Source organism: Phalacrocorax carbo, chromosome 26 (genome assembly GCF_963921805.1).
Source record: "Phalacrocorax carbo chromosome 26, bPhaCar2.1, whole genome shotgun sequence".
Lineage (NCBI taxonomy): Eukaryota > Metazoa > Chordata > Aves > Suliformes > Phalacrocoracidae > Phalacrocorax > Phalacrocorax carbo.
Genome location: NC_087538.1, coordinates 4,933,379 through 4,958,737, shown reverse-complemented (window position 1 = coordinate 4,958,737; position 25,359 = coordinate 4,933,379). Strand labels below are relative to the sequence as shown.

Below are 25,359 nucleotides of genomic sequence, written 5' to 3'. Positions count from 1 at the left end.
CAAGGGTATTCCGGGGTGGGGGGGGGGGAACGGGACACGAAGCCCTTCGGGGTCGCCCCGACCCTCCTCAACGCACCCCGAGGCAAAGCCCCCCCCCAGATCCCCCCGGCCCCTCACTCCTGAGGGGCCCACGTTGGGCTTAGGGGTGCATATGGGGCTGAGGCCCCACATCCATCAGGCAGCCAGTACTGGGGCAGAGGAGCTAGTCCCAATTTTTGACCTTTTTGGGGGGTGAACTATTCCCCTTACAGGCACTTTTTGGTGGTTTACAGCCCCACCGGGGGTGGTTCTCACTTCCCTGGGTGGGATTTGGTTCGGTTGCTGTCACACAGAAGGCAGGGCCACCCCCCGAACCTGCCCAAGACCCCGTCCCTTTGAGCCCACCCCAAAGCTGCGCTAATAATAATAACGATAATAATAATAATACTTAATACTACTAATAATAAAAGCTAGCGCACCTTTATTGCCACGTCTGGGTGACCTTTTCCACGCTCACCCTGCGCTCTGTCCCATTCCTCCAAAGCCATTCACCAGCTTTGGCTGCCAGTTGCCCAAATTAGCCCAGTTTTACATTAAATCCTTTTTTCCACCCTTCTTCCAGGGTTCTTTCCCCAGCAAGAGCTCAGCTCATCTTGGCATCAACAAAGCTGTTCTAAATTTAGCATTTTCATCCAGCTGATTTCTACTTCCTCCCCCAGTTCCCCCCTCCCCACCCCTGAAGGAGATTTTTTAAAAATTTATTGTTAAAACCTCGCCATAAACGGCCTCGATGAAGCCCCTGGAGGAACTCAAGAGTCATGCGAATTGTTTTTCACCCCGCAACGATTCTTTTTTCTCCTCTGACCATCAGCTCATGGTCAGGTTTTGGGTGTAATAGAGGATTTCAGTGGTTTTGACCCATGTCTTCACTGCTGGTGGTTTCTCCCCATGGCTTGTCCTGACCCCAAATCCCTCCCGCTCCCTCACTCTATACAAATTAGCATGCAAATGAGGGGCAGCCCCGCACCCCAATATTGGCACATTAAAAGAGAACGGGGAAAGGAGCAGGGGGGCGATGCCCTGACCCCCCACCCCGGCTCAGAGCTGGGTGGCTTCTTTCTGGCAGATCCACTGCAATCCCGAGCTGCAGGTGTCAAAGACGATCGTGCTCTCCCTGACCGCCCCGCAGCGTCCTGCATTCCTGGGGCTCAGCTGGAACCTGCGGGTGCAGAAGGGAGCCCGTGGCACAGCGCGAGGGACCCTCGGGTGCTGGTGGAGGCGCCCACCTCGACACCCATCCCTGCCCGAAGCGCTCACCGGCTCCGGTCCAGGCAGGAGCCGTTCAGCCAGGTCCAGCCCTCCCCGGTGGAACGGATGGAGAGGCCGATCCAGAAGTAGCTGCTGGGTTTCCGCACCATTTCCTTTATGAAATCCTGGATCAGGGAGAGGGCAGGTGCTGATGCCAGCGTGCCGTCCCAAAACCAGGCTCCAGCCCATCCCCAGGCGCTCCCCGACGCTGGCAAAGGCACCAGCAAGCCCTTAACCCTTCCCCCTGGGTGCCAGCAGCCCCTCAGCCACAGCCCTGGCACCCATCCCGCATCCCCGATGCCATCGGCCCCTTCACCAGCTCATCCTGCCCCCACAGCGTCAGCAGCTCGGCTCTCTGATTCACGCAGTCCTGCCGGCTCTCGTTCCAAGAGCTGATCTCACTGGAAACCCAGTAGCACTTGGTCCCGCGCAGTGTCCAGCCCGTGGGGCAGAGCTTGCACCCCTCACCCTCTGAAAGACAGTCGGTGCCACGTTCAAGCCACCCAGAAGCCACCTCGTCCCCTGCACATCCGAAGGACAAGCGTGTAAGTCCTGTTGGCTCCCCAGGAGCGTGGGGATGCCCTGACCTTCACTTGGCTCTCCAGTTTAGGGGTGCTGCCAGTTTTTGGGGAAGCCGAGGGGGCTGACATGCATCATGGCTGGGCAGTTACCTTGCAGTTTTGGCAAGCAGAGACCTTTCCTCAGGTTCAAGAGGACGGTGACGTTCTCCAGGGTGGTGGTGCCATCCCCTACGCTCCTGCTCTCGTTCTTGCAGCTGCCTGGGCTCCCCAACTGCTGGCGGAGAACTGCAAGGGAAGGACGGAGCAGGGAAGAGGGACTTGGAACTGCCTCCACCCCCTGCGTGAGATGGCACACGAGATATGGAGGCATCAAAGGGGCAGCCGCAAAAAGCCCTGGATCTTCTGACCACTAGGAAAGTGGCCTTTCCTGCAAAAGAAGCCATTCCAGCCTTCTCTGTGCAGCTCAGAGGGGCCTGACGCAAGGGTGAGGGGCTCTTCACCACCTCCTGACCAGCCCTTGCGGCACAGCGTGCCCACACACACATGCAGCGCACAGGAACTGCTCCCAGCAGATTTATTCTAGGGTCTCTCCATTCCCTGGCCCACACAAGTTCAAAGCATCAGCCCCAGATCGCTGCTGGCCCCAGACCCACCCTGCGACAGGGACAGCAGCTCCCGACAAAGCCACCGCACCCCAGCTTGCACCCGAAGTTGCTCCCACATCCCAGAGCATCACCTGCTCGAGCCAGACCCCTTCGCTCCTTCCTCCGTACCCCTGTGCCAAAACCTTGGCAGATCCGCCCCCACAGATCAAAACCACACCCGAGTCCCTCCCCAGCGCAGGATCCAGTGGATCTCCCCACCTTTGGAGGATTTCCCCTCCCCATCAGACATCTGAGTCTCCCTTCCACCTGTTAGGTGGGGTTTGGGGGTGCTGTGGGTCAGGGCAGCATCAGATGCCACCAGCAACATCCTGCCAGGCACAAGACTCGTTTCGGCAGGGCTCCGTGCGACCCTGAGCTCAGCCATCGCGTACCAAGCCCTCACCCAAGCCACAGCTGAGAAGTTTCCAGTGGTTTCCCCTCGCTGGCCGACCAAAAGAGTCAGGGCTCATCCACCCCACTTCCCCGCACCCTGCACTGATGTGTGTCAGCCAACGCAGATCACAAAAAGCACATTTGACTCCTACACAAGCACCTGGGCCGGCACCGCCGGAGCCGGGACCCGCTCCCTGCTCTTTGGAGGGCCCTTTGGTCACCCCCGCGCCAGCAAGCGGAACTACTCACACAAGTATCCCACCACTACCACGGCCACTCCGAGGAGGAGGATCCCGCTCCAGCTGGCCCAGAGAGCAGTTCGGTGCCACTGAGGACAGCCTGATGCTGCAAGGGAAAGAGTTTCTGGAGAAAAAACACTGCCCAAACCCGCATCCAGCGAGCCGGATCTGCAGCACACATTTCGGCTGTTTGCTCTCCAGAAGCAGCTCAGAGACCGGCAGCCATCTGGCTGTTCAAAAGCTTTGGTCAATCGTCTGCGTTTCACCGCTGCCACCCTCCTCCATTTCACAATCATCCCGCTGGTGCGGCGAAGTCGCTCGTGATGAGGTTGGTTGCCTTTATCCAGGTGTCCAAACTCCAAGAGCTGGGAATTTCACGCATATTATAAGCGGGAAAAGAGCGTGAAGCACCAGAGCAAGGCAGCAGAGGAAGGAAACGAGACAGGGGTGGGGGCAAAACACCATTACAAGTGCAGGAAAGACGCACCAGGTTTATCGAGACTCAGATCAGGCCACCTAAAGGCACCAGCTGCCCTTTAAGCATCACAGGTCTCCTAAAAGCAGCTGAATTCACGCAGGTTTGGAGCCTTTGCTGGCTGGGTGCTGGGGGATTTCTTTTTCCATCACACCAGGATAAACACAGCCGCTTCAGATGGGTTTTAGGAACCAGCCCCCGAAACTGCACTTGGTGCGGCGGCTGAGCCCTGCCTCACAAGCTTCAGGGGTTTAGTTCTCCGAGTTCAGCCTCTCCGCGCAAGGACCGCGGCCAAGCTGGGGGCAGCTACGGCTCCAAAACTGATCGTGGCAAAACTAAGGCTTGATCCTGGCAGGGCTGCAGCCAAAGCAGCCGCACAAGGAGGGATGAGGGAGGTGGAAAGGGGGGCAACGTCGTCCCCAAGGGCGGCTGGAGGCCGAAAAGCAGCCCTGGTATTTAACCCCGTGGCAGCAAGCGTTAACACGAGCCCGCTTGGTTTCCACGGTGGAGGAATCCCATTGAATTGAGCCACGGTAGGACTCCGGGCACAGAGTGAAGCAGTGACATCGTATCAAAGAAACCCTACGGCCATTTCAAGACAAAACTACCAAAGGGATCCCAAACTGCAGACGGGATCCCTTATCCCACCAGCCCAGCCACGGGCCACTTCCCCTCCCTGCACCACCCGGAGGGTGCGAGTCTCCCAACACAAGCACAGCCCCCCCAGAAAAGACCCCCCAAACCCACGATGCACTTACTGCCAGGCTGAGGAAGCGAATCCAGTTTCCTGCCCTGTTTCCCGGGACTGATATCGAGGTCAGCATAAATAATTTCCCCAGCCATAGTGGGACAGGCGAGAGGACCACCAGCGATGCCTCTTGCTCGAACGGTGGCAAGCCAGCAGTCAGCAAGTCCAGTTTTTCCCGAGGATTTCTCCTCCAGCCCAGCTTTGCAAGCTCCTCTCCGAGCTCGAGGTGTGCAGGGAGAAGCACGAGCCTCTGAACGCTCGTTGAGCGGAACAAGGTTGCGAAAGAGCCTGTTCACTGCGCTGGCCAGCCTGAAAATGAAACTTTACGTAGCTTCTGCTGAATTAAGCCAGGGAAAGCGAGCTCACATCAAGCGAAGTAACACCTGATAGCATCAAGAAACCTTTTCTATTCAAAGTCAAGCCATATTCTTCTAAGGAACCAAACGAAATCTTCCAAAACAAGGCACCTTTAATGATAAAAGCCCCAAAAAACCCAAAACCTGTGCTTCTGCAAATAGGCAGTTCCAGACTTCGCTGCCCTCGGAAACCTCACACATGGATTTTGGCCGGTGCCAAAAATCCTGGGAGGCTCTTTGGAAACATGGGGTTAGAAATGAGCCCTTCAAGGGGAGAGGATGGAGAATGTTCCAAACAGTTCACAGAATCTCTCCGGTTTTCCCTCAGTCCTTCTTTTGAAGTCACTTCCAAGAGACAGTCAGCTTCTCCCTTTGGAAACCAGGATGGGACCAGACTAATTAGAGGGCAGGAATGGTAGAAAACAACACAAAGTTACAGAAAATATCGCGGTAAAGGCATGAGATGGCATTTTTACTGGTTTCTTTGCTCATCTGTCTCTGCACGCAGGCTCAGAAACCCCACACACGGATCATCCGACCCCAGTGAGGCAAAAGCCAGACTGTCAGAAGAGGAATCAGGTGCCTCTGGACCTACTGAAGCATCCAACAATTAGGTGTTTATCCCCATTTAGGAGAAAGGGGTTTCTCTGGAGAGCAAAACCACCCCAGACTCGTGAGGGAAGCACACGGCGGGGGCTGGATTGCAACCCCCGCCACGCCTGGGGCGGTGGGACCTGAGCGGGGACTGTCCCCACCGGGGTCTGCTCTGCACACACCCGACCTCGGCATCCCCGTGCGCTGCCCGTCCGGAGCAGGAAGGGAAAACCCCGGGGAGGTTTGTCAGAGCATTTTCTATGGGAGAAGCGAGCGCAGGAGGGGCCGCAGCTTCTCTACCAGCAACAAACCCTTGCTTTGAGGTTTTGGCGAGGCTTTCAGCATCCAACCTGACCACACAGACACAAAGTGACAAGAGAAAAGCTCCTCAAGAGAGCAGATGATGCTGCAACCTTTACACCCGCAACCTCATTAGGCTACTGCTTTAATTCTGCAGCTGGGAACAGCAAACCCCGTCTGCTGAGCAGGACTCCTTCGAACAGCAGCAGGGATTGAGCAGCGCAGGGAAGCTGGATGCTCAGCCATACTGGTTGCTCTAGACAGACCAGTTGAACCCACGGCCTCCAGTCCAGGTTGAACTGTGGGGAAGACTGGCAGGAGCCCCATGATGGGAGGAGGCAGAAAAAGAGGGTCGGGTGGGGGAAACGCGAGCTAAACCGAGGCGCAGGTGTTGCTAGCGCAGGCTGCCGGGCACAAGCCACCTACGCCGGCTGTTGCCGTGCTCAGAGCAGACCCTATTTCCACAACAGCCCCCATTTGAGACCACGACCTCTTCCCCCCACCCCATCACACCGGTGACAAACACCCCTCAAAGCCATTTTCCCTTCCTTTAAACAGCTTTGAGGCCCTGTCGGGTAAATATTGCCCTGTCCCTTGTGAGAAAGGGGGTGGCTGTGGTTAACAGTGTGAAAGCGGAAAGGCTGCAACGTGAAGGGCAGCCTGTGATGGCTGCCACACCCGCCAAGGTAATTTTGGAGATGTCGCAGGGCAAAAAGCCGAGGTGGCTTCGCCCCAGGGGAAAATGGCACCTCCAAACCAGGGACATGCTCCTGCATTTCCCACTCTTCACTCACCACAGCCTGCACACGCTCTTAACGCAGGGGATTATCGCTCTTCTAGCCGGGTTGTCATCCTTAACAGAGGCAAAGGCGGAGAGGAAGCGCAGCGGTGTGAGTGCTAAGGTAAGCAAAGGGGGGAAAATGGAATTAGGAAGGAATTAGGAAGAACTCAGGGGCAGGGAGAGGAGAGAAGAGCCTCTCCCCATGGCAGAAGCCTCACAAATAGGCTTGCCCCCGCTCATAAAGAACAAGCCAAACAGAAATGAGGCACCACTGCCCCAACAGCACTCCTCTCCCCTCTATACAGCCATCCGAGCCCCAAACTGGCAACGCTTGAGGATGGACACACTGGGAGCACTGGGAAGGGCCCCTCCCGCAGCCACCACACCAGCACCACGTTCCCAGGGGACACAGCGAGGTTCGTGCTCCCACCGCCCTGGTCCGGTTTGTCCCCAGCACCTGCAGATGCTTCTGGGGCTCCTGCAGCAACACCCGATTGAGGGGGTCAGGATTTGGGGGGCCCCCCGAGAGCCCCCAGACAAGGGAAAACAAGGGGGGGACAGGAAAGGACCGTGGCTTCCAGCAGAGCACAGCCCGGGGGAGCCCCACAACTCGCCTGGGCTCCGGGCAGAGCCAGCACTGCGGGACAGGCTCCAGCAGAGAGCGCCAGCCATCCCCCGCCAGCCACCGGCACCCCACGCTGCCACGGCTCAAGGGAGAAGACCCCGGGGGCAGCCGCCACGTCGCACACGGGTACCCCAACACTCCCAGAGCCAGGACGGAAAGTGCACCCAGGGACCAGGAGGGGAACGGACAGGGCGGCCTTGAGCAGGCACCTTCCCAAAATGAAGGGACAGCCATGGTAGTTTGTAGTGTTTTAATAAAAATAGTAGAAAAATAGCATTAAGATCAGCACATCTCTCGGGTACCGCCCCAAGGGCCCGTCACTCCCCGGCTCTGGGCACCCTCTGCCCTGCAGAGGGCCAGTGACCACCCCCAAGGTTTCTGCACCCATCTCATCCAGCAGAAGCTGCTTGATGGGTGACAAAACCAGGTAGACAGAAACTGAGAGAAGCAACACAGGCTCTGGGGTGGGCCCAGAAGGACAAAGGAACCTGCTCAAGGGGCAGCCCAAGGGCCCAGTCCAGGCAGCATCCACAGGGTCTGCCCTTCCTGCAGGTTCATCTCCCCCAGAGCTGGCAGTGAGCTGCTGCTGACACCAGCAGCAACCCAAGGGCTGCACTTGAGGTAAGAACGTGGAAGCAGCTGGTGGAAGAAGCCAAACGAGTCCCCAGCACGGGGAAGCTCCTTCCTCCATTGCTGCCATCACATCACAGCTTGCAGCTTGCTGCAGAGATAACGCTGCTGCTGTGAGCAGCTGGTGCTCCCAAAAGCATGGTCGTTCAAATACACACACTCTCCTTGGCCCCGCACTGGGATCCTGCAACAAGAAGGGAAGACACCGCTGGGACCCTCGCGGTAGCGCCGTCCCCTCAAGCAGCAGGAGACAAGCGCTGCCTGCGAGGGACAGGCCCAGCAGACACGGCCCAACAGGCCCCTGCCCCCCCCCCGCCGCAGGACGGTCGCCCCACGGCCCCGGCTCGCCACGGGACTCACGTCTCGTTGAGGCTGCTGCCATCCACCCACTCCAGCCGCTCGCCCCGTCTCCGCAGCCCGAGCCAGTAATCAGCATTACCCTTGAGGCGCCGGAGAAACTCCTGCGGAGGAGAGAGAGGGGCCCACAGTCAGGAGCTGCTGCCAGCCCCACGCCACTCACTGCCCCAGCCCCACGCCGGGCCCTGCCGGCCTCGCAGCCAGCCCCAGCCCCGCACTGCTGCCACCGGCCGGGGCACAGCACCAGCTCCCACCCCACGCCTGCTCCAACAAGCTCCAGAGGCTCCTGGAGGAGCTCACCAGCCTGCCCAGCGGGGCTGGTCCTGCTCTGCAGGAGCTCTGCCCTGCTCGGGGTCCGGCCCAGCACCGCGGATGGAGGGAGCTCCACACCGCACCCCGTGCTTCCCTCCCTCCAGGGCCCCAGGGCAGAACTGCATCTCTGTCCCTACAAGCACCTCTCGCCTGCCCAGCGCCAGCCCCAGCGTCTGCACCACCCCAGAAACCCCCCTTCGCCCCCACAACAGCCCCTCACTCACCAGTTCCCACGGCCTCTTCAGCACAGCCAGCGAGGCCCCGAGTGAGGAGCACGTTTCCTGGCCCTGCTCCCAGCTGCCCTCCCTCGGTGAGAGATAGTAGCAGACCCTCTGGTACCCAACCCAGCCGTCAGGACAGGCCAGCGCTAGAGCCGCCGGCAGAGGTGGATTCCCTTTAGGCTTTCCTGCTCGAGAGGGAAGGGGAGAAGGTCAGGGCATTGTGCTCCACACGGACCGGGGCACACAGCTGCGTGGGGCAGGGAAGGAAGCAGCCCCAGGCTCCCCACACTGGGATCCCACATTCGCTGCCAGGGACCTGCAGGGCACAGACACCCCACGCCTTAACAGCCTGCCCCACGGCACGGCCTGGAGTGCCCCTGCTCCTCCCCAGGGCCCCCAGCACCCCCAGGGCAGGGGCACAGCCAGCTGGAGGGCCTAGCCCCAACACGCTCCCCCCGCCACCCTTGGCCTCACACACCAGCGCCTGCCCCAGCCCGCAGGGGAAGGGCCCGCATCCAGCCTGGCACCGCGCCAGCCGGGCTGCCGGCGGCCCACCCAGCTCTGCGCCGAGGGGACGGACGGAGGCAGCCTCTCCTCCCTTACCTGACACTGCAGCAAGAGCCACGCACAGAGCCATGACCAGGGCCACGAGCACCGCCAGCACCAGGGCGCAGCGCCAATGGAGCTTGCACCACTCGCCTGCGGGAGGAAAAACCCACCCACAGTGAAGGGGGTGCTGTGCCAGAGCAGGCACGGCTCTCGCATCCCCCTCACCCCCAACACCAGCTGCCCAGGGAAGGCCGGAGGGACCCCCAGGGGACACCCCGCAGCAGGAGAGCTGCCAGAGGCACCGAGAGGTGGTGGGAAAAGCCTGCTACACACCACCCCACGCGGACTGAGCGGAAGACAAGCCCTTTCCAGGCAGCTGCAAGAAGCCTCACACTTGCCAGCCCCACGGACACTCTCCCCTCCCTTCAGGCCACAGAGCTGGCCCTGCACTCACCCAGAGCTCTATAGGGTGTCCTTTTGCAGGTGTCCCCAGGCACCTCTGGGTGAGGGGATGCCCCTCCGGCCTGGGGACTCAGGGGCTCCTCCACATTCTCATTGCTGTTGTGCCCTCCGATCATCGCCACCTCTTCCATATCACACTGAAAGGAGGAATCTCTTTGCTTGCAACAAGCAGGATCTTGTGCCCGAGGTGTCACAACCGTTCACAAAGCCTGTTTCAAGCCAGGCTTAGACACAGTTTTAACTCCACAGCTGTTATCACTGCACTGGGAGAGCACAGAAAACGTGATGACCAAACAGCAGATTGGGATGGTTAATTCCGTACGCTGACTGGGGCCGTGCTTGGTTTTCACAGATCATCCCTGGCCCCACGGCAACACCCAGGCTCAGGGAGGTGACACCAGTGCAGTCTTGCCCTGCCCGTGCTGCCCCTCTGATGCCAAAGCCCGGCCTCAGCACCCACAGAGCACCTGCAGAGACAAACACAGCATCAGGGAGCTCACAGGCCGGCCCTTGGCCCCCAGCACCCTCCTCACCACCCCCACGCACCCTTCCCAGACAGGCCGCAGGGCACTCGCCGGCTGTGAGCATCCCCCTTCCCACCGCTCGGCCCCTCCGTTTCACCACTAGCAGGGGCCAGGCCAGGGCAATGGGGGACCCAGGGTCCCCCCCCCAACACCTCTGCTGAGCCCTCCTCCACTCACCACAGCTGCTGGACACCACCACCAGCAGCCCCGGCACCCCAGGGACAGGGGAGACCCCTTGAGCCTTGGGAGCCAAGAAGGGGCTGGAGAAGCCATTATCCTGGTGGGGGTGTCACGAGGGGCGCCTCAGCAAAGCATCTTACGGGGTGCTTAGGAGAAAATCTCAAGTCAGGCCGAGGGAAGGAACAAGGCACACCGGTCATATCCCAAAGAAAACTGGGTTTTCTTTTAAGTACAAACAACGAACCACGTAAGCACGGCAAAACAGAATGTGGCAACCTGAGGAGGTAGCTAAGAGATAGTTGTAAAAGAAATACCTCCCTATCCTGAGAGAAACTGATCAGAGCAAACATCCCGCCTCAGAATACGCGGACAATGGGGCGATAAAGTGAGTAGTGAAGGAGAACTAGTTGGGATGCTGATAAGAACTAACTGTCCTTCTGGTGAACTAACCTCATTAGAATACTGAAAATCACAGCCATAGCCCAGACAGCTCCCCCCCTCACACCCCACTCAAATAAGCCCCTTACTCTGAGCATGGGTGGGAAATTTATAGGGGAGCACCCTCTAGGGGAGCAGCACACCCACTTACCTGACAGAGCCCTGCACACCTGCCCCATCTGTCAAGACAGAAACCAAAGCTCACCCCAGCACACGGCACAAGTTCCCTCACCCAGAAACTGCCGGCACAGGAGAGCTGCAAAACACGCTCAGCTCGCACCAGGGACAGAACCGCGGCCCCCCCGGAGGGGTTACGGCAGCTCCTGCCCAGGCAGCCTTTAAAAAAAAAGCTTACTTTGGGCTGTTTACCAAGAACCTGCTGGTTCTAAACGCAAACGATCTCCCGCATGGCCCCAGCGATAAGCGAGAGCCAGCGGACACAGGGGTAGGGTCGGATATTCGGGGGGGGGGCCCTGGAGGGGAACTCGCTGCCCCGGGAACCCCCGACAGACGAGGCGCTCCCAGGACCCGCCGCAGCCCCGCGGCCGGAGGGAGCGGGGGAGGCCCGTCACGCCGAGCCCCAGCTCAGCCGGCAGAGCCCCGGGCGCCGGCACCGGCAGGACCGGCAAGGAGAGCAAAGGCTCCCCAGGGCCCCTCTGTCCCGCGGGGAGGAACCACGACAAGCCACAGCTGCGGGGGAAGGGGCTCCTGAGCAGGCGCGCCCCAGCGCCGGCTGAGGGGACGGCGAGGAGGAGGCGGCGGCGGCCACGAGCACCCGCTCCCTCAGCGGCCCCGGCGGGAGGCGGGAAACGGGGGCACGAGGGAGCGCGAGCCGCCGGCCCCCCTCAGCTCCCCACAACCGGCCCCCCTCAGCTCCCCACAACCGGCCCCCCTCAGCTCCCCACAAACGGCCCCCCTCAGCTCCCCACAAACGGCCCCCCTCAGCTCCCCACAAACGGCCCCCCTCAGCTCCCCACAACCGGCCCCCCTCAGCTCCCCACAACCCCTCTTCCGCCGCAGGGACCCCCGAGCCCGAGCAGAACCGACGGCAGGTCCCTACCCGCGCTGCGGCAGTGCCCGGGATCCACCGCCGCCTCGGGGCGGGCTCCGGACACTGCCGGCGGCCCAGGGCCCCACCGCGGCTGAGGCAGGACTCACACTGAGGGAACGCAGGCTCGTGCACACCCAGCTTCGTCCGCACCAATCAGCGCGCAAAGACGAGGAGTGGCGGCGGGAGCAGCCAATCAGAGAGACAGTGAGGCGGTGCCATCACTACTTTGTCCAACGGGTAACCGTTACGAAGAGCCCGGGCTTGAGGCGGGAACTCGGCCGTTCCCGCCCCTCGGCCCCCCCCCGGCCCCCCTTCTGCAAAGTAACGGGCCTGGGGAGATTTCCTGCAGATTTTGGGATGAAATAAAGCAAATTGAAGGGCAGCCCAGCCCTGGAAATGAGGCTTTGCGAGGTTCAGCAGCGATGAGTCACTCTTAGCAAGGGTGTTCGTCATTGCTTGGCAGCGGGATGCTGGCCCGGTGGGAAGGTGTGGTGAGGGTAGATTCAGACCAGATCTAAGGACGAAATGTTTCACGCCGAGGGTGGTGAAGCCCCGGCCCAGGCTCCCCGGGGAGGTGGTCGATGCCCCATCCCTGGAGACACCCAAGGCCCGGTTGGACGGGGCTCGGAGCGACCTGCTCTAGTGGGAGATGTCCCCGCTCGTGGCAGGGGCTTGGACTCGATGGCCTCAAAAGGTCCCTCCAGCCCAAACCGTTCTATGAGTCTATGATAAACCCCCCCCGTAAAACCACATTTGGGTGCCTCGATTTGGTTGAGACGTCCCTGGGCACATAAATATTGATTTGCCAGCCTCTCTCCTTGGCGCGGCTCTTAACGTGTATTTCGATGACCGTGTTGGACGATTTCTGAGCTGGCACTCGAGATGTGGAAGCTCCCGGTGACATCCCCCAGGTGCCCGTGCCTGTGCCAAGAGCGGGATGCCGTCGATCCACCCGCTTTTTGGCCGGGGGGTTCCCCGGTGGGAGGCAGGAGCCGGGGGATGCCGCCGGCACGGAGCCCTCAGCCGGGGATGCTGCCTGAGCAAGGGGGCGAGGGAGGCAGCTCCCTGCACCCCGACAGGGCTTCTCCCCCTCTTCCCACCTCACCCCTGGGGATCCACCCTGCTCCCTGCGGGGTTTATTTTTGCAGAAGGAAAACTAGAATCAAGGAATTTGTTTTGCACTATGTAATCAGCTGATCTAGGCTCATCTGCTGCACTGCTGGTGTGGCAGAGGAGTATGTTTGCAAGGGTTGTGGCCAAGAGCAGGCGTTAACCCCCATGGTAAAGTCACCTTTGGGGAAGAATAAGGGAGAAAAAAGAGAAAACGAGCAGAAGAGGGGGGAAATCTCCCGCTGGTGACCAGTGGAGAAGAGAAATGATGCAGCTTTCCCTTGCAAGCAGGGATCCACCCTGCTCCCTGCGGGCTTTCCCCCCTCTGGGTGCTTGCCAGGGGTGTGCTTTGCCTTGCAGAGCTTGGACTTGGGTACGGGACATTTCAGCCAAGCCCCTCTAGCTTTGGTAGATGCCTCATCCTGAACACCGTGAAACCCAATTGCATTTTTTTTTCCTGCAGGACTTCCTTGCTAAATATCTTGCAACACCAAAGAAGCTCCTGCCAAAACTCGCAGAAGCTCAATGGTCCCCTCTCCTCCTTTTGCTGACCTTGCGTAAGCCCCCTCATCTCCACTTTGTCGCAGTAGGAGTTAAGCTCAGCTTTGGCAGGCTCTCCCCAGGGAGCACGGGCAAGCGGGGCGAAGCAGCAATGGCTGTCCCAGGGGAAGGAACCTGCCTGCTCACCCCCGTGCCTGCTCTCATCCCCCCAAAAAGGGGCTGCACCCCACCACCCTGTCCGGGCACCACCATCCATCACGGGGGGGTTTGGGGGTGTGAGCATGGAGCAGGCACTGAGCTTCTGTCCTAAGCACCAAACCGGGAGGGAACTGGAAGAAGCTGGGTGGTGACAAAATCCTTTGCTCACCAGCAATGGCTCGTCCTAATGTTGGCTCTGCCCCTCCCTGAGCACCGCAGAGGGGCGTCCCGGTGCGGGCAGAGCCCTGCAGGGATCTGGGGGTCTGAGGGCTCCTATCTCCCCTCCAGCGCTCCAGGAGCTGGCAGCAGCGGGGTTCAGCAATGTGCTCTCTAAACGTGAGCAGCAGAAAAGTCTTTTCTCAAAAAGGTTTCAGGTAGGGATTTTTTTCAGGGGATCAAGTGTGGCCTGATGGAGTTTGCTGATGACACCAAGGTGAGTGGGGAAGCAGACACTCCAGAGGGGAGAGCTGCTCTGCAGGGGGGTCTGGGTAGGCTGGAGGAGTGGGCCAGCAAGAGCCTTATGAAGGTCAACAAGGACCAGTGCAAGGTCCTGCACCTGGGAAAACATAATGCGGGAGTGCAGCACAGCCTGGGACCCACCTGGCTGGGGAGCAGCTCTGTGGGGACGGACCTGGGAGTCCTGGTGAGGGGAAGCTCAACATGAGCGAACAGTGGCTGCTGCGGCCAAGAAGGCCAACGGGATGCTGGGTTGTGTCAACAAGGGCATCGCCAGCAGAGAGAAAGAAGTCATCATCCCGCTCTACTCAGCGCTGGCCAGGCCACACCTGGAGCGCTGTGTCCAGTTCTGGTCCCCGCTGTACAAAAAGGATGTGGCCAGGCTGGAAGGGGCCCAGAGAGGGGCCACCAGGATGATCAGAGGACTGGGAAGCTGCCGTACGAGGATGGGCTGTGAGAGCTGGGTTTGTTCAGCCCTGAGAAAAGGAGGCTCAGGGGGGGTCTCATCCCCGTGTACCAGGACTTAAGGGGCAGCTACAAAGGAGGTGGAGACTCCTTTTTTACACGGAGTCCCATGGAGAGGACAAGGGGGGATGGGCACAAGTTGCCCTTGGGGAGAATCCGGTTGGACACCAGAGGGAAATTTTTCACAGTGAGGACAGTCACCGTTGGAATAATCTCCCCAGGGAAGGGGTTGACTCGGCCATGTTGGACACCTTCAAGAGTCGTCTGGACAGGGTGCTGGGCAGTCTTGTCTAGGCTGGGCTCTTCCTCGAAAGGTTGGACTAGATGGTCCCTGAGGTCCCTTCCAACCCGTGAGATTCTGCGATTATTTGTGATTCTGTCATGAATGCAGTATTATCAATACAGCATTATTAATACAGTATTAATAATGCAGTAAAATTAATACAGTAATTAATACAGTAATACATATGAATACATGTATTGTTAATACGGCCACACGGTGGGGATGGCTGCATAGTGAAGACGGCAAGAGGAATATGAACGGGGTGTACATGGGGAGTGAAGTGGGAGAGGCAGGAAAATGTAATGGGAGACATGTTCCTTCCTCGGACTGTGAAGACAAAGAAGAAACTGGTGCCAAGTAAAGAAGAGAGGAGGAAGGACAAGGCTGGGGCTGTGAAAGGCAGTGGGGACGGGAGCAGGAGAGAAGGGCAGTCACGGATTTTGCTTTCCAAATTTCTGGGGTGAAATAAAATGCTGTTAAAACATGTAATGGAAAAGAGAGGAGAAAATGCAGATGGCAGAAATCGCTGCCAATTTGAAGTCAAGTCTATCTGTCTGTGATAGAGAAGCTGATGGATGGCAGACACCGACGGACATCTAGCGCTGATGGATACCCGTCACCAACAGCTATCAAACACCGATGGATCCCAGACACCAGCTGATGGGGGACTGGAAACAAAACCAAGCTGAAGGAGCCTTAATAGCGCCAGAAACCGCTACGGTAAGGAGGATTAAGTAGTAATAACAAGTTTTCCTTATTTTTGTCTTGCGTAGGCAGCATGGGAGGGTAGGTAGCCTGTGTCCGTTGAAAACTAAACATTACTTTGTTTTCTTTTTCAGGTTTTCTACTATATGCGCACATAACGAGAAGGAGGAGACGTAGATCCCTTCTGTCCTCTTTTTGAATAGTTTCTCTGGCTCCAAACAGGGTGTTGTGGTTTAGCGGCAGCTCAGCCCCACACAGTCGCTCGCTCACTCCCCACCGGTAGATGGGGGAGAGAATCAGAAGGGTAACGCTCGTGGGTTGGGGTAAGAACAGTTTAATAATTAAAATTAAAAGAAACAACAGTAGAAATGCAATGGAAAGGAGAACAACGAGAGGCGCAAAGCCCCGGGGGAGGCGGGAAGGGAGGGGAGAGGGGGAACGAACCGCCGAAACAAACCGCACGTGCCGCAGCCGCTCACCGCCCCGACGCCGCGCCGCCCCCGCGCTGCCACTGCCCGCCCTCAATATATTGGTCATGGTGTCACGTGGTATGGAATGAACCTGCCATTGGCCAGTCGGGGTCAGCCGTCCCCACCATGGCCCCGCCCCTCCCAGCCCCCCCCGCCACGCGGTAGAGCGCGGGAAGCTGGAAAGGCAGCCGACCCCCAGAGTGAGGAGAATTAACCCCTTCTCAGCCAAAACCAGCACATTCTCCACCCCTTATTCCATACCATTTACACCATGCCCAGGTCCCATATGATGCAATACAACCGTACCAACCACCACCCCTCCCCTTCCCATCCTTTAACATAATACACAGACATCATTCCCTTAGTTCATGGACCTTCCCTGTACAATGTCCATTAAAATGTCCATTGAGTTCATCCAGTCCATGACTCTGGGCTCCATCTGTTGTATCAGTGTTTCCAGGTGGGAGGGATGGTGTGTGGCGTTGGGTCGCTGCACGCCGAGTCAGTCATCGTTCCATCACTGCTGCACGGCTTGTTTCATAGTTGATCTTCCATGGGTTGGGAGGCTCGTACTCTGATATCATTGATACAACACAGAGGTGACACACAGTATTATATAGCAGTTCACATTGTGCCATTCAGTTCATTGCCTGTTTTCACCCAAAATCAAACCCCCTTGAGGCACACATCGGATTTCTCCATCCTCCCGCATCACCCACCAAGTGCACCCAGGTCCTCGAGCAAAAGCAATCCCACGAATGGCTTTGCCTTTGCCGGAGGCAGGGAGGACCCAGACTGTGTTGCCCAGCGTACTTTTTGCATGCGCTACAGGGGCTCCATCCCCTTCCACAGGATGTAGGATTTCTGACTGGGCAGGGCCAGCTCGCCTGGCAGATCCCCTCCTGTTGACTAACCACGTGGCTTTTGCCAAATGTGCACCCCAGCGCCTGAATGTCCCACCCCCCCTTGCTCTCAGGGTAGTTTTTAACAGTCCATCGTACCGCTCCATTTCCCAGAGGCTGGTGCGTGACAGGGGGTGTGATACACCCACTCAGTGCCGCGCTCTTTGGCCCAGGTGTCTATGAGGGTGTTTCGGAAATGAGTCCCACTGTCTGACTCAATTCTCTCTGCGGTGCCATGTCGCCTCAGGACTTGTTTTTCCAGACCCAGGAGAGCGTTCCGGGCAGTGGCGTGGGGGACAGGAGATGTTTCCAGCCAGCCGGTCGTTGTTTCTACCACTGTAAGCACATGGCGCTTGCCTTGGCGGGTCTGTGGGAGTGTGATATAGCCAATTTGCCAGGCCTCCCCATATTTATATTTCCGCCATCGTCCCCCACACCACAGAGGCTTTACCCACTTCGCTTGCTTGACTGCAGCGCATGTGTCACATTCGTGGATAACCTGCGCAATAACGTCCATGGTCAAGTCCACCCCTCGATCACGAGCCCACCTGTATGTTGCATCTCTCCCTTGATGGCCTGAGGTGTCATGGGCCCACCGAGCTAGAAATAGTTCACCCTTATGCTGCCAGTCCAGATCCACCTCAGCCACTTCAATCTTGGCAGCCTGATCCACCTGCCGGTTGTTTCGATGCTCTTCAGTGGCCCGACTCTTGGGGACGTGAGCATCCACATGCCGTACCTTTACAACCAGGTTCTCTACCCGGGCAGCAATATCTTGCCCCAGTGCGGCAGCCCAGATGGGTTTGCCTCTGCGCTGCCAGTTGCTTTGCTTCCACTGCTGTAGCCAGCCCCACAGGGCATTTGCCACCATCCAGGAGTCAGTAGAGAGATCGAGCACTGGCCACTTTTCCCGTTCAGCGATGTCTAAGGCCAGCTGGATGGCCTTTACCTCTGCAAACTGGCTCGATTCACCTTCTCCTTCAGCAGTTTCTGCGACTTGTCGTGTAGGACTCCATACAGCAGCCTTCCATCTCCGGTGCTTTCCCACAAGGCGACAGGACCCATCAGTGAACAGGGCATACTGCTTCTCATCTTCTGGCAGTTTGTTATACAGTGGGGCTTCTTCAGCACGTGTCACCTCCTCCTCTGGTGATAATCCAAAGTCTTTGCCTTCTGGCCAGTCCATAATCACTTCCAGGATTCCTGGGCGACTGGGGTTTCCTACTCGAGCCCGCTGGGTGATCAGTGCAACCCATTTACTCCATGTAGCATCAGTTGCATGGTGTGTGGAGGGGACGTTCCCTCTGAACATCCAGCCCAGCACTGGCAGTCGGGGTGCCAGGAGCAGCTGTGCCTCAGTACCAACCACTTCTGAAGCAGCTCGAACCCCTTCATATGCTGCCAATATCTCTTTTTCAGTTGGAGTATAGCGGGCTTCGGACCCTCTGTATCCCCGACTCCAAAACCCTAGGGGTCGACCCCGGGTCTCCCCATGTGCTCTCTGCCAGAGGCTCCAGGTAGGGCCATTCTCCCCGGCTGCGGTGTAGAGCACATTCTTTACATCTTGTCCTGCCCGGACTGGCCCAAGAGCTACGGCATGAACTATTTCTCATTTAATCTGTTCAAAGGCTTGTCGTTGCTCAGGGCCCCATTTGAAATCATTCTTTTTCTGGGTCACTTGATAGAGAGGGCTTACGATCAGGCTGTAGTGTGGAATATGCATTCTCCAAAAACCCACAACGCCCAAGAAAGCTTGTGTTTCCTTTTTGCTGGTTGGTGGAGACATGGCTGCTATCTTGTTGATCACATCCATGGGGATCTGACGACGACCATCTTGCCATTTGATTCCTAAGAACTGGATCTCCTGTGCGGGTCCCTTCACCTTACTTTGTTTTATGGCAAAACCAGCTTTCAGAAGGATTTGGACTATTTTCTCTCCTTTCTCAAAAACTTCTTCCGCTGTGCTGCCCCACACAATGATGTCATCAATGTACTGAAGGTGTTCTGGAGCTTCTCCCTGTTCCAGTACAGTCTGAATCAGTCCATGGCAAATGGTAGGGCTGTGTTTCCACCCCTGGGGCAGTCGATTCCAGGTGTACTGGACGCCCCTCCATGTGAAAGCAAACTGTGGCCTGCACTCTGCTACCAGAGGGATTGAGAAGAATGCATTAGCGATATCGATTGTGGCATACCACTTGGCCGCCTTGGACTCCAGTTCATATTGAAGTTCTAGCATGTCTGGCACAGCAGCACTCAACGCTGGAGTGACTTCATTCAGGCCACGATAGTCTACTGTTAGCCTCCACTCTCCATTAGACTTCCGCACTGGCCACATGGGACTGTTAAAGGGTGAGTGGGTCTTACTGATGACTCCTTGGCTCCTCAGTTGGTGAATGAGTTTATGGATGGGGATCAGAGAGTCTCTGTTGGTGCGATATTGCCGCCGGTGCACTGTTGTGGTGGTGATTGGCACCTGTTGTTCTTTGACCTTCAGCAACCCCACCACAGAAGGGTCCTTTGAGAGACCGGGCAAGGTAGACAGCTGTTCAGTTTCCTCCGTCTCCAAGGCAGCTACACCAAAAGCCCACTTGTGACCTTTTGGGTCCTTGAAATACCCTCTCCTGAGGTAGTCTATGCCAAGGATGCACGGAGCCTCTGGGCCAGTCACAATGGGGTGCTTCTGCCACTTGTTGCCGGTGAGGCTCACTTCGGCCTCCAGTACAGTTAGCTCTTGGGATCCCCCTGTCACTCCAGCAACGCTGATGGGTTCTGCCCCTATATAGTTTGATGGCATGCGGGGTGTGAATATTGGCTAGGAGACAGTTAAATGTGCCAGTCAATGCTTTGTAGTGTCTCGGTGCGGGGTGCACCTTTGTGAAGTTACCACCCAGCCCCATCTTTACGCAAAAAATGAACTGAATAAAATACACCCGCTCTGGTGGAGTTCGGTGTTTTGCAAAGCGGGTGAAGAAACCTGCTTTTCAGGATAATGCCAGGGAAGAAAACATACAGCATGCAATTGATATTCTCTTCCCCACTGTCGTGGTTTAGCCGGCAGCTCAGCCCCACACAGCCGCTCGCTCACTCCCCACCGGTAAATGGGGGAGAGAATCAGGAGGGTAACGCTCGTGGGTTGGGATAAGAACAGTTTAATAAATAAAATTAAAAGAAACAACAGTAGAAATGCAATGGAAAGGAGAACAACGAGAGGCGCAAAGCCCCGCGGGGTGGGGGGGGGAAGGGAGGGCAGAGGGGGAACGAACCGCCGAAACAAACAGCGCGTGCCGCAGCCGCTCACCGCCCCGACGCCGCGCCGCCCCCGCGCTGCCACTGCCCGCCCTCAATATACTGGTCATGGTGTCATGTGTTATGGAATGAACCTGCCATTGGCCAGTCGGGGTCAGCCGTCCCCACCATGGCCCTGCCCCTCCCAGCCCCCCCCCCCCCGCCACGCGGCAGAGCGCGGGAAGCCGGAAAGGCAGCCGACCCCCAGAGTGAGGAGAATTAACCCCTTCTCAGCCAAAACCAGCACACTGGCAGTGAGCTGCTGCTGGTGTCAGCAGCACCCGGAGCTGCACTTGAGGTAAGAACATGGAAGCAGCTGGTGGAAGAAGCCAAATGAGTCCCCAGCACGGGGAAGCTCCTTCCTCCATTGCTGCCATCACATCACAGCTTGCAGCTTGCTGCAGAGATAACGCTGCTGCTGTGAGCAGCTGGTGCTCCCAAAAGCATGGTCGTTCAAATACACACACTCTCCTTGGCCCCGCACTGGGATCCTGCAACAAGAAGGGAAGACACCGCTGGGACCCTCGCGGTAGCGCCGTCCCCTCAAGCAGCAGGAGACAAGCGCTGCCTGCGAGGGACAGGCCCAGCAGACACGGCCCAACAGGCCCCTGCCCCCCCCGCCGCAGGACGGTCGCCCCACGGCCCCGGCTCGCCACGGGACTCACGTCTCGTTGAGGCTGCTGCCATCCACCCACTCCAGCCGCTCGCCCCGTCTCCGCAGCCCGAGCCAGTAATCAGCATTACCCTTGAGGCGCCGGAGAAACTCCTGCGGAGGAGAGAGAGGGGCCCACAGTCAGGAGCTGCTGCCAGCCCCACGCCACTCACTGCCCCAGCCCCACGCCGGGCCCTGCCGGCCTCGCAGCCAGCCCCAGCCCCGCACTGCTGCCACCGGCCGGGGCACAGCACCAGCTCCCACCCCACGCCTGCTCCAACAAGCTCCAGAGGCTCCTGGAGGAGCTCACCAGCCTGCCCAGCGGGGCTGGTCCTGCTCTGCAGGAGCTCTGCCCTGCTCGGGGTCCGGCCCAGCACCGCGGATGGAGGGAGCTCCACACCGCACCCCGTGCTTCCCTCCCTCCAGGGCCCCAGGGCAGAACTGCATCTCTGTCCCTACAAGCACCTCTCGCCTGCCCAGCGCCAGCCCCAGCGTCTGCACCACCCCAGAAACCCCCCTTCGCCCCCACAACAGCCCCTCACTCACCAGTTCCCACGGCCTCTTCAGCACAGCCAGCGAGGCCCCGAGTGAGGAGCACGTTTCCTGGCCCTGCTCCCAGCTGCCCTCCCTCGGTGAGAGATAGTAGCAGACCCTCTGGTACCCAACCCAGCCGTCAGGACAGGCCAGCGCTAGAGCCGCCGGCAGAGGTGGATTCCCTTTAGGCTTTCCTGCTCGAGAGGGAAGGGGAGAAGGTCAGGGCATTGTGCTCCACACGGACCGGGGCACACAGCTGCGTGGGGCAGGGAAGGAAGCAGCCCCAGGCTCCCCACACTGGGATCCCACATTCGCTGCCAGGGACCTGCAGGGCACAGACACCCCACGCCTTAACAGCCTGCCCCACAGCACAGCCTGGGGTGCCCCTGCTCCTCCCCAGGGCCCCCAGCACCCCCAGGGCAGGGGCACAGCCAGCTGGAGGGCCTAGCCCCAACACGCTCCCCCCGCCACCCTTGGCCTCACACACCAGCGCCTGCCCCAGCCCGCAGGGGAAGGGCCCGCATCCAGCCTGGCACCGCGCCAGCCGGGCTGCCGGCGGCCCACCCAGCTCTGCGCCGAGGGGACGGACGGAGGCAGCCTCTCCTCCCTTACCTGACACTGCAGCAAGAGCCACGCACAGAGCCATGACCAGGGCCACGAGCACCGCCAGCACCAGGGCGCAGCGCCAATGGAGCTTGCACCACTCGCCTGCGGGAGGAAAACCCACCCACAGTGAAGGGGGTGCTGTGCCAGAGCAGGCACGGCTCTCGCATCCCCCTCACCCCCAACACCAGCTGCCCAGGGAAGGCCGGAGGGACCCCCAGGGGACACCCCGCAGCAGGAGAGCTGCCAGAGGCACCGAGAGGTGGTGGGAAAAGCCTGCTACACACCACCCCACGCGGACTGAGCGGAAGACAAGCCCTTTCCAGGCAGCTGCAAGAAGCCTCACACTTGCCAGCCCCACGGACACTCTCCCCTCCCTTCAGGCCACAGAGCTGGCCCTGCACTCACCCAGAGCTCTATAGGGTGTCCTTTTGCAGGTGTCCCCAGGCACCTCTGGGTGAGGGGATGCCCCTCCGGCCTGGGGACTCAGGGGCTCCTCCACATTCTCATTGCTGTTGTGCCCTCCGATCATCGCCACCTCTTCCATATCACACTGAAAGGAGGAATCTCTTTGCTTGCAACAAGCAGGATCTTGTGCCCGAGGTGTCACAACCGTTCACAAAGCCTCTTTCAAGCCAGGCTTAGACACAGTTTTAACTCCACAGCTGTTATCACTGCACTGGGAGAGCACAGAAAACGTGATGACCAAACAGCAGATTGGGATGGTTAATTCCGTACGCTGACTGGGGCCGTGCTTGGTTTTCACAGATCATCCCTGGCCCCACGGCAACACCCAGGCTCAGGGAGGTGACACCAGTGCAGTCTTGCCCTGCCCGTGCTGACCCTCTGACGCCAAAGCCCGGCCTCAGCACCCACAGAGCACCTGCAGAGACAAACACAGCGTCATGGAGCTCACAGGCCGGCCCTTGGCCCCCAGCACCCTCCTCACCACCCCCACGCACCCTTCCCAGACAGGCCGCAGGGCACTCGCCGGCTGTGAGCATCCCCCTTCCCACCGCTCGGCCCCTCCGTTTCACCACTAGCAGGGGCCAGGCCAGGGCAATGGGGGACCCAGGGTCCCCCCCCAACACCTCTGCTGAGCCCTCCTCCACTCACCACAGCTGCTGGACACCACCACCAGCAGCCCCGGCACCCCAGGGACAGGGGAGACCCCTTGAGCCTTGGGAGCCAAGAAGGGGCTGGAGAAGCCATTATCCTGGTGGGGGTGTCACGAGGGGCGCCTCAGCAAAGCATCTTACGGGGTGCTTAGGAGAAAATCTCAAGTCAGGCCGAGGGAAGGAACAAGGCACACCGGTCATATCCCAAAGAAAACTGGGTTTTCTTTTAAGTACAAACAACGAACCACGTAAGCACGGCAAAACAGAATGTGGCAACCTGAGGAGGTAGCTAAGAGATAGTTGTAAAAGAAATACCTCCCTATCCTGAGAGAAACTGATCAGAGCAAACATCCCGCCTCAGAATACGCGGACAATGGGGCGATAAAGTGAGTAGTGAAGGAGAACTAGTTGGGATGCTGATAAGAACTAACTGTCCTTCTGGTGAACTAACCTCATTAGAATACTGAAAATCACAGCCATAGCCCAGACAGCTCCCCCCCTCACACCCCACTCAAATAAGCCCCTTACTCTGAGCATGGGTGGGAAATTTATAGGGGAGCACCCTCTAGGGGAGCAGCACACCCACTTACCTGACAGAGCCCTGCACACCTGCCCCATCTGTCAAGACAGAAACCAAAGCTCACCCCAGCACACGGCACAAGTTCCCTCACCCAGAAACTGCCGGCACAGGAGAGCTGCAAAACACGCTCAGCTCGCACCAGGGACAGAACCGCGGCCCCCCCGGAGGGGTTACGGCAGCTCCTGCCCAGGCAGCCTTTAAAAAAACAGCTTACTTTGGGCTGTTTACCAAGAACCTGCTGGTTCTAAACGCAAACGATCTCCCGCATGGCCCCAGCGATAAGCGAGAGCCAGCGGACACAGGGGTAGGGTCGGATATTCGGGGGGGGGGGGCCCTGGAGGGGAACTCGCTGCCCCGGGAACCCCCGACAGACGAGGCGCTCCCAGGACCCGCCGCAGCCCCGCGGCCGGAGGGAGCGGGGGAGGCCCGTCACGCCGAGCCCCAGCTCAGCCGGCAGAGCCCCGGGCGCCGGCACCGGCAGGACCGGCAAGGAGAGCAAAGGCTCCCCAGGGCCCCTCTGTCCCGCGGGGAGGAACCACGACAAGCCACAGCTGCGGGGGAAGGGGCTCCTGAGCAGGCGCGCCCCAGCGCCGGCTGAGGGGACGGCGAGGAGGAGGCGGCGGCGGCCACGAGCACCCGCTCCCTCAGCGGCCCCGGCGGGAGGCGGGAAACGGGGGCACGAGGGAGCGCGAGCCGCCGGCCCCCCTCAGCTCCCCACAAACGGCCCCCCTCAGCTCCCCACAAACGGCCCCCCTCAGCTCCCCACAACCGGCCCCCCTCAGCTCCCCACAAACGGCCCCCCTCAGCTCCCCACAACCGGCCCCCCTCAGCTCCCCACAACCGGCCCCCCTCAGCTCCCCACAACCGGCCCCCCTCAGCTCCCCACAACCGGCCCCCCTCAGCTCCCCACAACCGGCCCCCCTCAGCTCCCCACAACCCCTCTTCCGCCGCAGGGACCCCCGAGCCCGAGCAGAACCGACGGCAGGTCCCTACCCGCGCTGCGGCGGTGCCCGAGATCCGCCGCCGCCTCAGGGCGAGCTCCGGACGCTGCCCGCGGCCCAGACCCACGCCGCGGCTGAGGCAAGACTCACACTGAGGGAACGCAGGCTCGTGCACACCCAGCTTCGTCCGCACCAATCAGCGCGCAAAGACGAGGAGTGGCGGCGGGAGCAGCCAATCAGAGAGACAGTGAGGCGGTGCCATCCTTCTTTCTCCACCCTGTGTTACCAGGATCCCGGGCTTGAGGCGGGAACTCGGCCGTTCCCGCCCCTCGCGCCCCCCTTTACTTCTGCAAAGTAACGGGCCTGGGGAGCTTTCCTGCAGATTTTGGGATGAAATAAAGCAAATTGAAGGGCAGCCCAGCCCTGGAAATGAGGCTTTGCGAGGTTCAGCAGCGAAGAGTCACTCTTAGCAAGGGTGTTCGTCATTGCTTGGCAGCGGGATGCTGGCCCGCTGTTGTAAAAGTTGTAAAAGAAATACGTGCGCACATAACGAGAAGGAGGAGACGTAGATCCCTTCTGTCCCCTTTTTGAATAGTTTCTCTGGCTCCAAATGGGGAAAAACTAGGACCTTGGTTATTAATAATGACTACGATTAACGGATCACTCATATGCAGTTGTGTGTGGGCACGTAGGTGGGCATAAAGATAACCGTGTATTTACCAAACCTAACGAGGACTACGAGGAACAGAAGCAAACAGAGAAACAATCCCCTGTAATAAAGTGCACCTCAACAGACCAAGAAGTGCCACTTTAGTGGAAAAACAACCTTTAATCAGCACCGGTGGCCTAATGAGTGATGTGTCTTAATG

General features: G+C 59.1%; 3 protein-coding genes and 1 long non-coding RNA gene across 11 annotated transcripts; 1 reads left to right on the top strand and 3 right to left on the bottom strand.

The window, feature by feature from the left end:
* Positions 1-748: 748 nt before the first annotated feature.
* On the bottom strand, positions 749-7,085 carry LOC104047241 (killer cell lectin-like receptor subfamily B member 1B allele B). Of its 3 annotated transcripts, XM_064474047.1 has the most exons (7): positions 6,352-7,085; positions 4,318-5,033; positions 3,095-3,190; positions 1,959-2,093; positions 1,604-1,809; positions 1,297-1,412; positions 749-1,198 (listed from the first exon to the last, which is right to left on the bottom strand). In XM_064474047.1, exons 2-7 carry the CDS (start codon positions 4,400-4,402, stop codon positions 1,078-1,080), a joined length of 759 nt encoding a protein of 252 aa, XP_064330117.1. In that variant the 5' UTR covers positions 4,403-5,033; positions 6,352-7,085; the 3' UTR covers positions 749-1,077. The 3 variants fall into 3 exon arrangements, with proteins under 3 accessions (XP_064330117.1, XP_064330116.1, XP_064330118.1); XM_064474046.1 differs by having other exon boundaries at positions 4,318-7,085; XM_064474048.1 differs by having other exon boundaries at positions 1,604-1,758; positions 4,318-7,085.
* Positions 7,086-7,255: 170 nt separating this feature from the next.
* LOC135317639 (C-type lectin domain family 2 member B-like) lies at positions 7,256-9,914 on the bottom strand. Of its 3 annotated transcripts, none has more exons than XM_064474054.1 (5): positions 9,487-9,912; positions 9,087-9,182; positions 8,487-8,668; positions 7,954-8,054; positions 7,257-7,801 (listed from the first exon to the last, which is right to left on the bottom strand). In XM_064474054.1, exons 1-5 carry the CDS (start codon positions 9,623-9,625, stop codon positions 7,663-7,665), a joined length of 657 nt encoding a protein of 218 aa, XP_064330124.1. In that variant the 5' UTR covers positions 9,626-9,912; the 3' UTR covers positions 7,257-7,662. The 3 variants fall into 3 exon arrangements, with proteins under 3 accessions (XP_064330126.1, XP_064330124.1, XP_064330125.1); XM_064474055.1 differs by having other exon boundaries at positions 7,264-7,777; positions 9,487-9,875; XM_064474056.1 differs by lacking the exon at positions 9,087-9,182 and having other exon boundaries at positions 7,256-7,801; positions 9,487-9,914.
* Positions 9,915-14,079: 4,165 nt separating this feature from the next.
* On the top strand, positions 14,080-15,629 carry LOC135317664 (uncharacterized). The gene is made up of 2 exons (XR_010376411.1): positions 14,080-15,420; positions 15,540-15,629. It is a non-coding gene; the product is annotated as an uncharacterized LOC135317664 (long non-coding RNA).
* A 4,761-nt stretch (positions 15,630-20,390) lies between these two features.
* Positions 20,391-24,649, bottom strand: LOC135317642 (C-type lectin domain family 2 member B-like). Of its 4 annotated transcripts, none has more exons than XM_064474066.1 (6): positions 24,543-24,649; positions 22,260-22,734; positions 21,861-21,956; positions 21,261-21,442; positions 20,728-20,828; positions 20,391-20,553 (listed from the first exon to the last, which is right to left on the bottom strand). In XM_064474066.1, the coding sequence occupies exons 2-6, from the start codon at positions 22,396-22,398 to the stop codon at positions 20,439-20,441; spliced, it is 633 nt and encodes a 210-aa protein (XP_064330136.1). In that variant the 5' UTR covers positions 22,399-22,734; positions 24,543-24,649; the 3' UTR covers positions 20,391-20,438. The 4 variants fall into 4 exon arrangements, with proteins under 4 accessions (XP_064330136.1, XP_064330135.1, XP_064330137.1 ...); XM_064474065.1 differs by having other exon boundaries at positions 22,260-22,530; positions 24,543-24,642; XM_064474067.1 differs by having other exon boundaries at positions 22,260-22,525; positions 24,543-24,618.
* Between the last annotated feature and the right edge of the window lie 710 nt (positions 24,650-25,359).

What these genes read in the sequence shown, in the direction of transcription:
- LOC135317642 (XM_064474066.1), bottom strand. Translation starts at nt 22,398, where the DNA reads ATGGAAGAGGTGGCGATGATCGGAGGGCACAACAGCAATGAGAATGTG. An exon ending in TGAAGAGGCCGTGGGAACTG is followed by an intron (nt 20,829 to 21,260) that starts GTGAGTGAGGGG and finishes TCTCCTCCGCAG; the next exon opens with GAGTTTCTCCGGCGCCTCAA. An exon ending in GGCAGCAGCCTCAACGAGAC is followed by an intron (nt 20,554 to 20,727) that starts GTGAGTCCCGTG and finishes TTCTTGTTGCAG; the next exon opens with GATCCCAGTGCGGGGCCAAG.
- LOC135317639 (XM_064474054.1), bottom strand. Translation starts at nt 9,625, where the DNA reads ATGGAAGAGGTGGCGATGATCGGAGGGCACAACAGCAATGAGAATGTG. An exon ending in GACACCCTATAGAGCTCTGG is followed by an intron (nt 9,183 to 9,486) that starts GTGAGTGCAGGG and finishes TTCCTCCCGCAG; the next exon opens with GCGAGTGGTGCAAGCTCCAT. An exon ending in TGAAGAGGCCGTGGGAACTG is followed by an intron (nt 8,055 to 8,486) that starts GTGAGTGAGGGG and finishes TCTCCTCCGCAG; the next exon opens with GAGTTTCTCCGGCGCCTCAA.
- LOC104047241 (XM_064474046.1), bottom strand. Translation starts at nt 4,402, where the DNA reads ATGGCTGGGGAAATTATTTATGCTGACCTCGATATCAGTCCCGGGAAA. An exon ending in CTGCTTGCCAAAACTGCAAG is followed by an intron (nt 1,810 to 1,958) that starts GTAACTGCCCAG and finishes TCGGATGTGCAG; the next exon opens with GGGACGAGGTGGCTTCTGGG. An exon ending in TGTGGGGGCAGGATGAGCTG is followed by an intron (nt 1,413 to 1,603) that starts GTGAAGGGGCCG and finishes TCCCTGATCCAG; the next exon opens with GATTTCATAAAGGAAATGGT.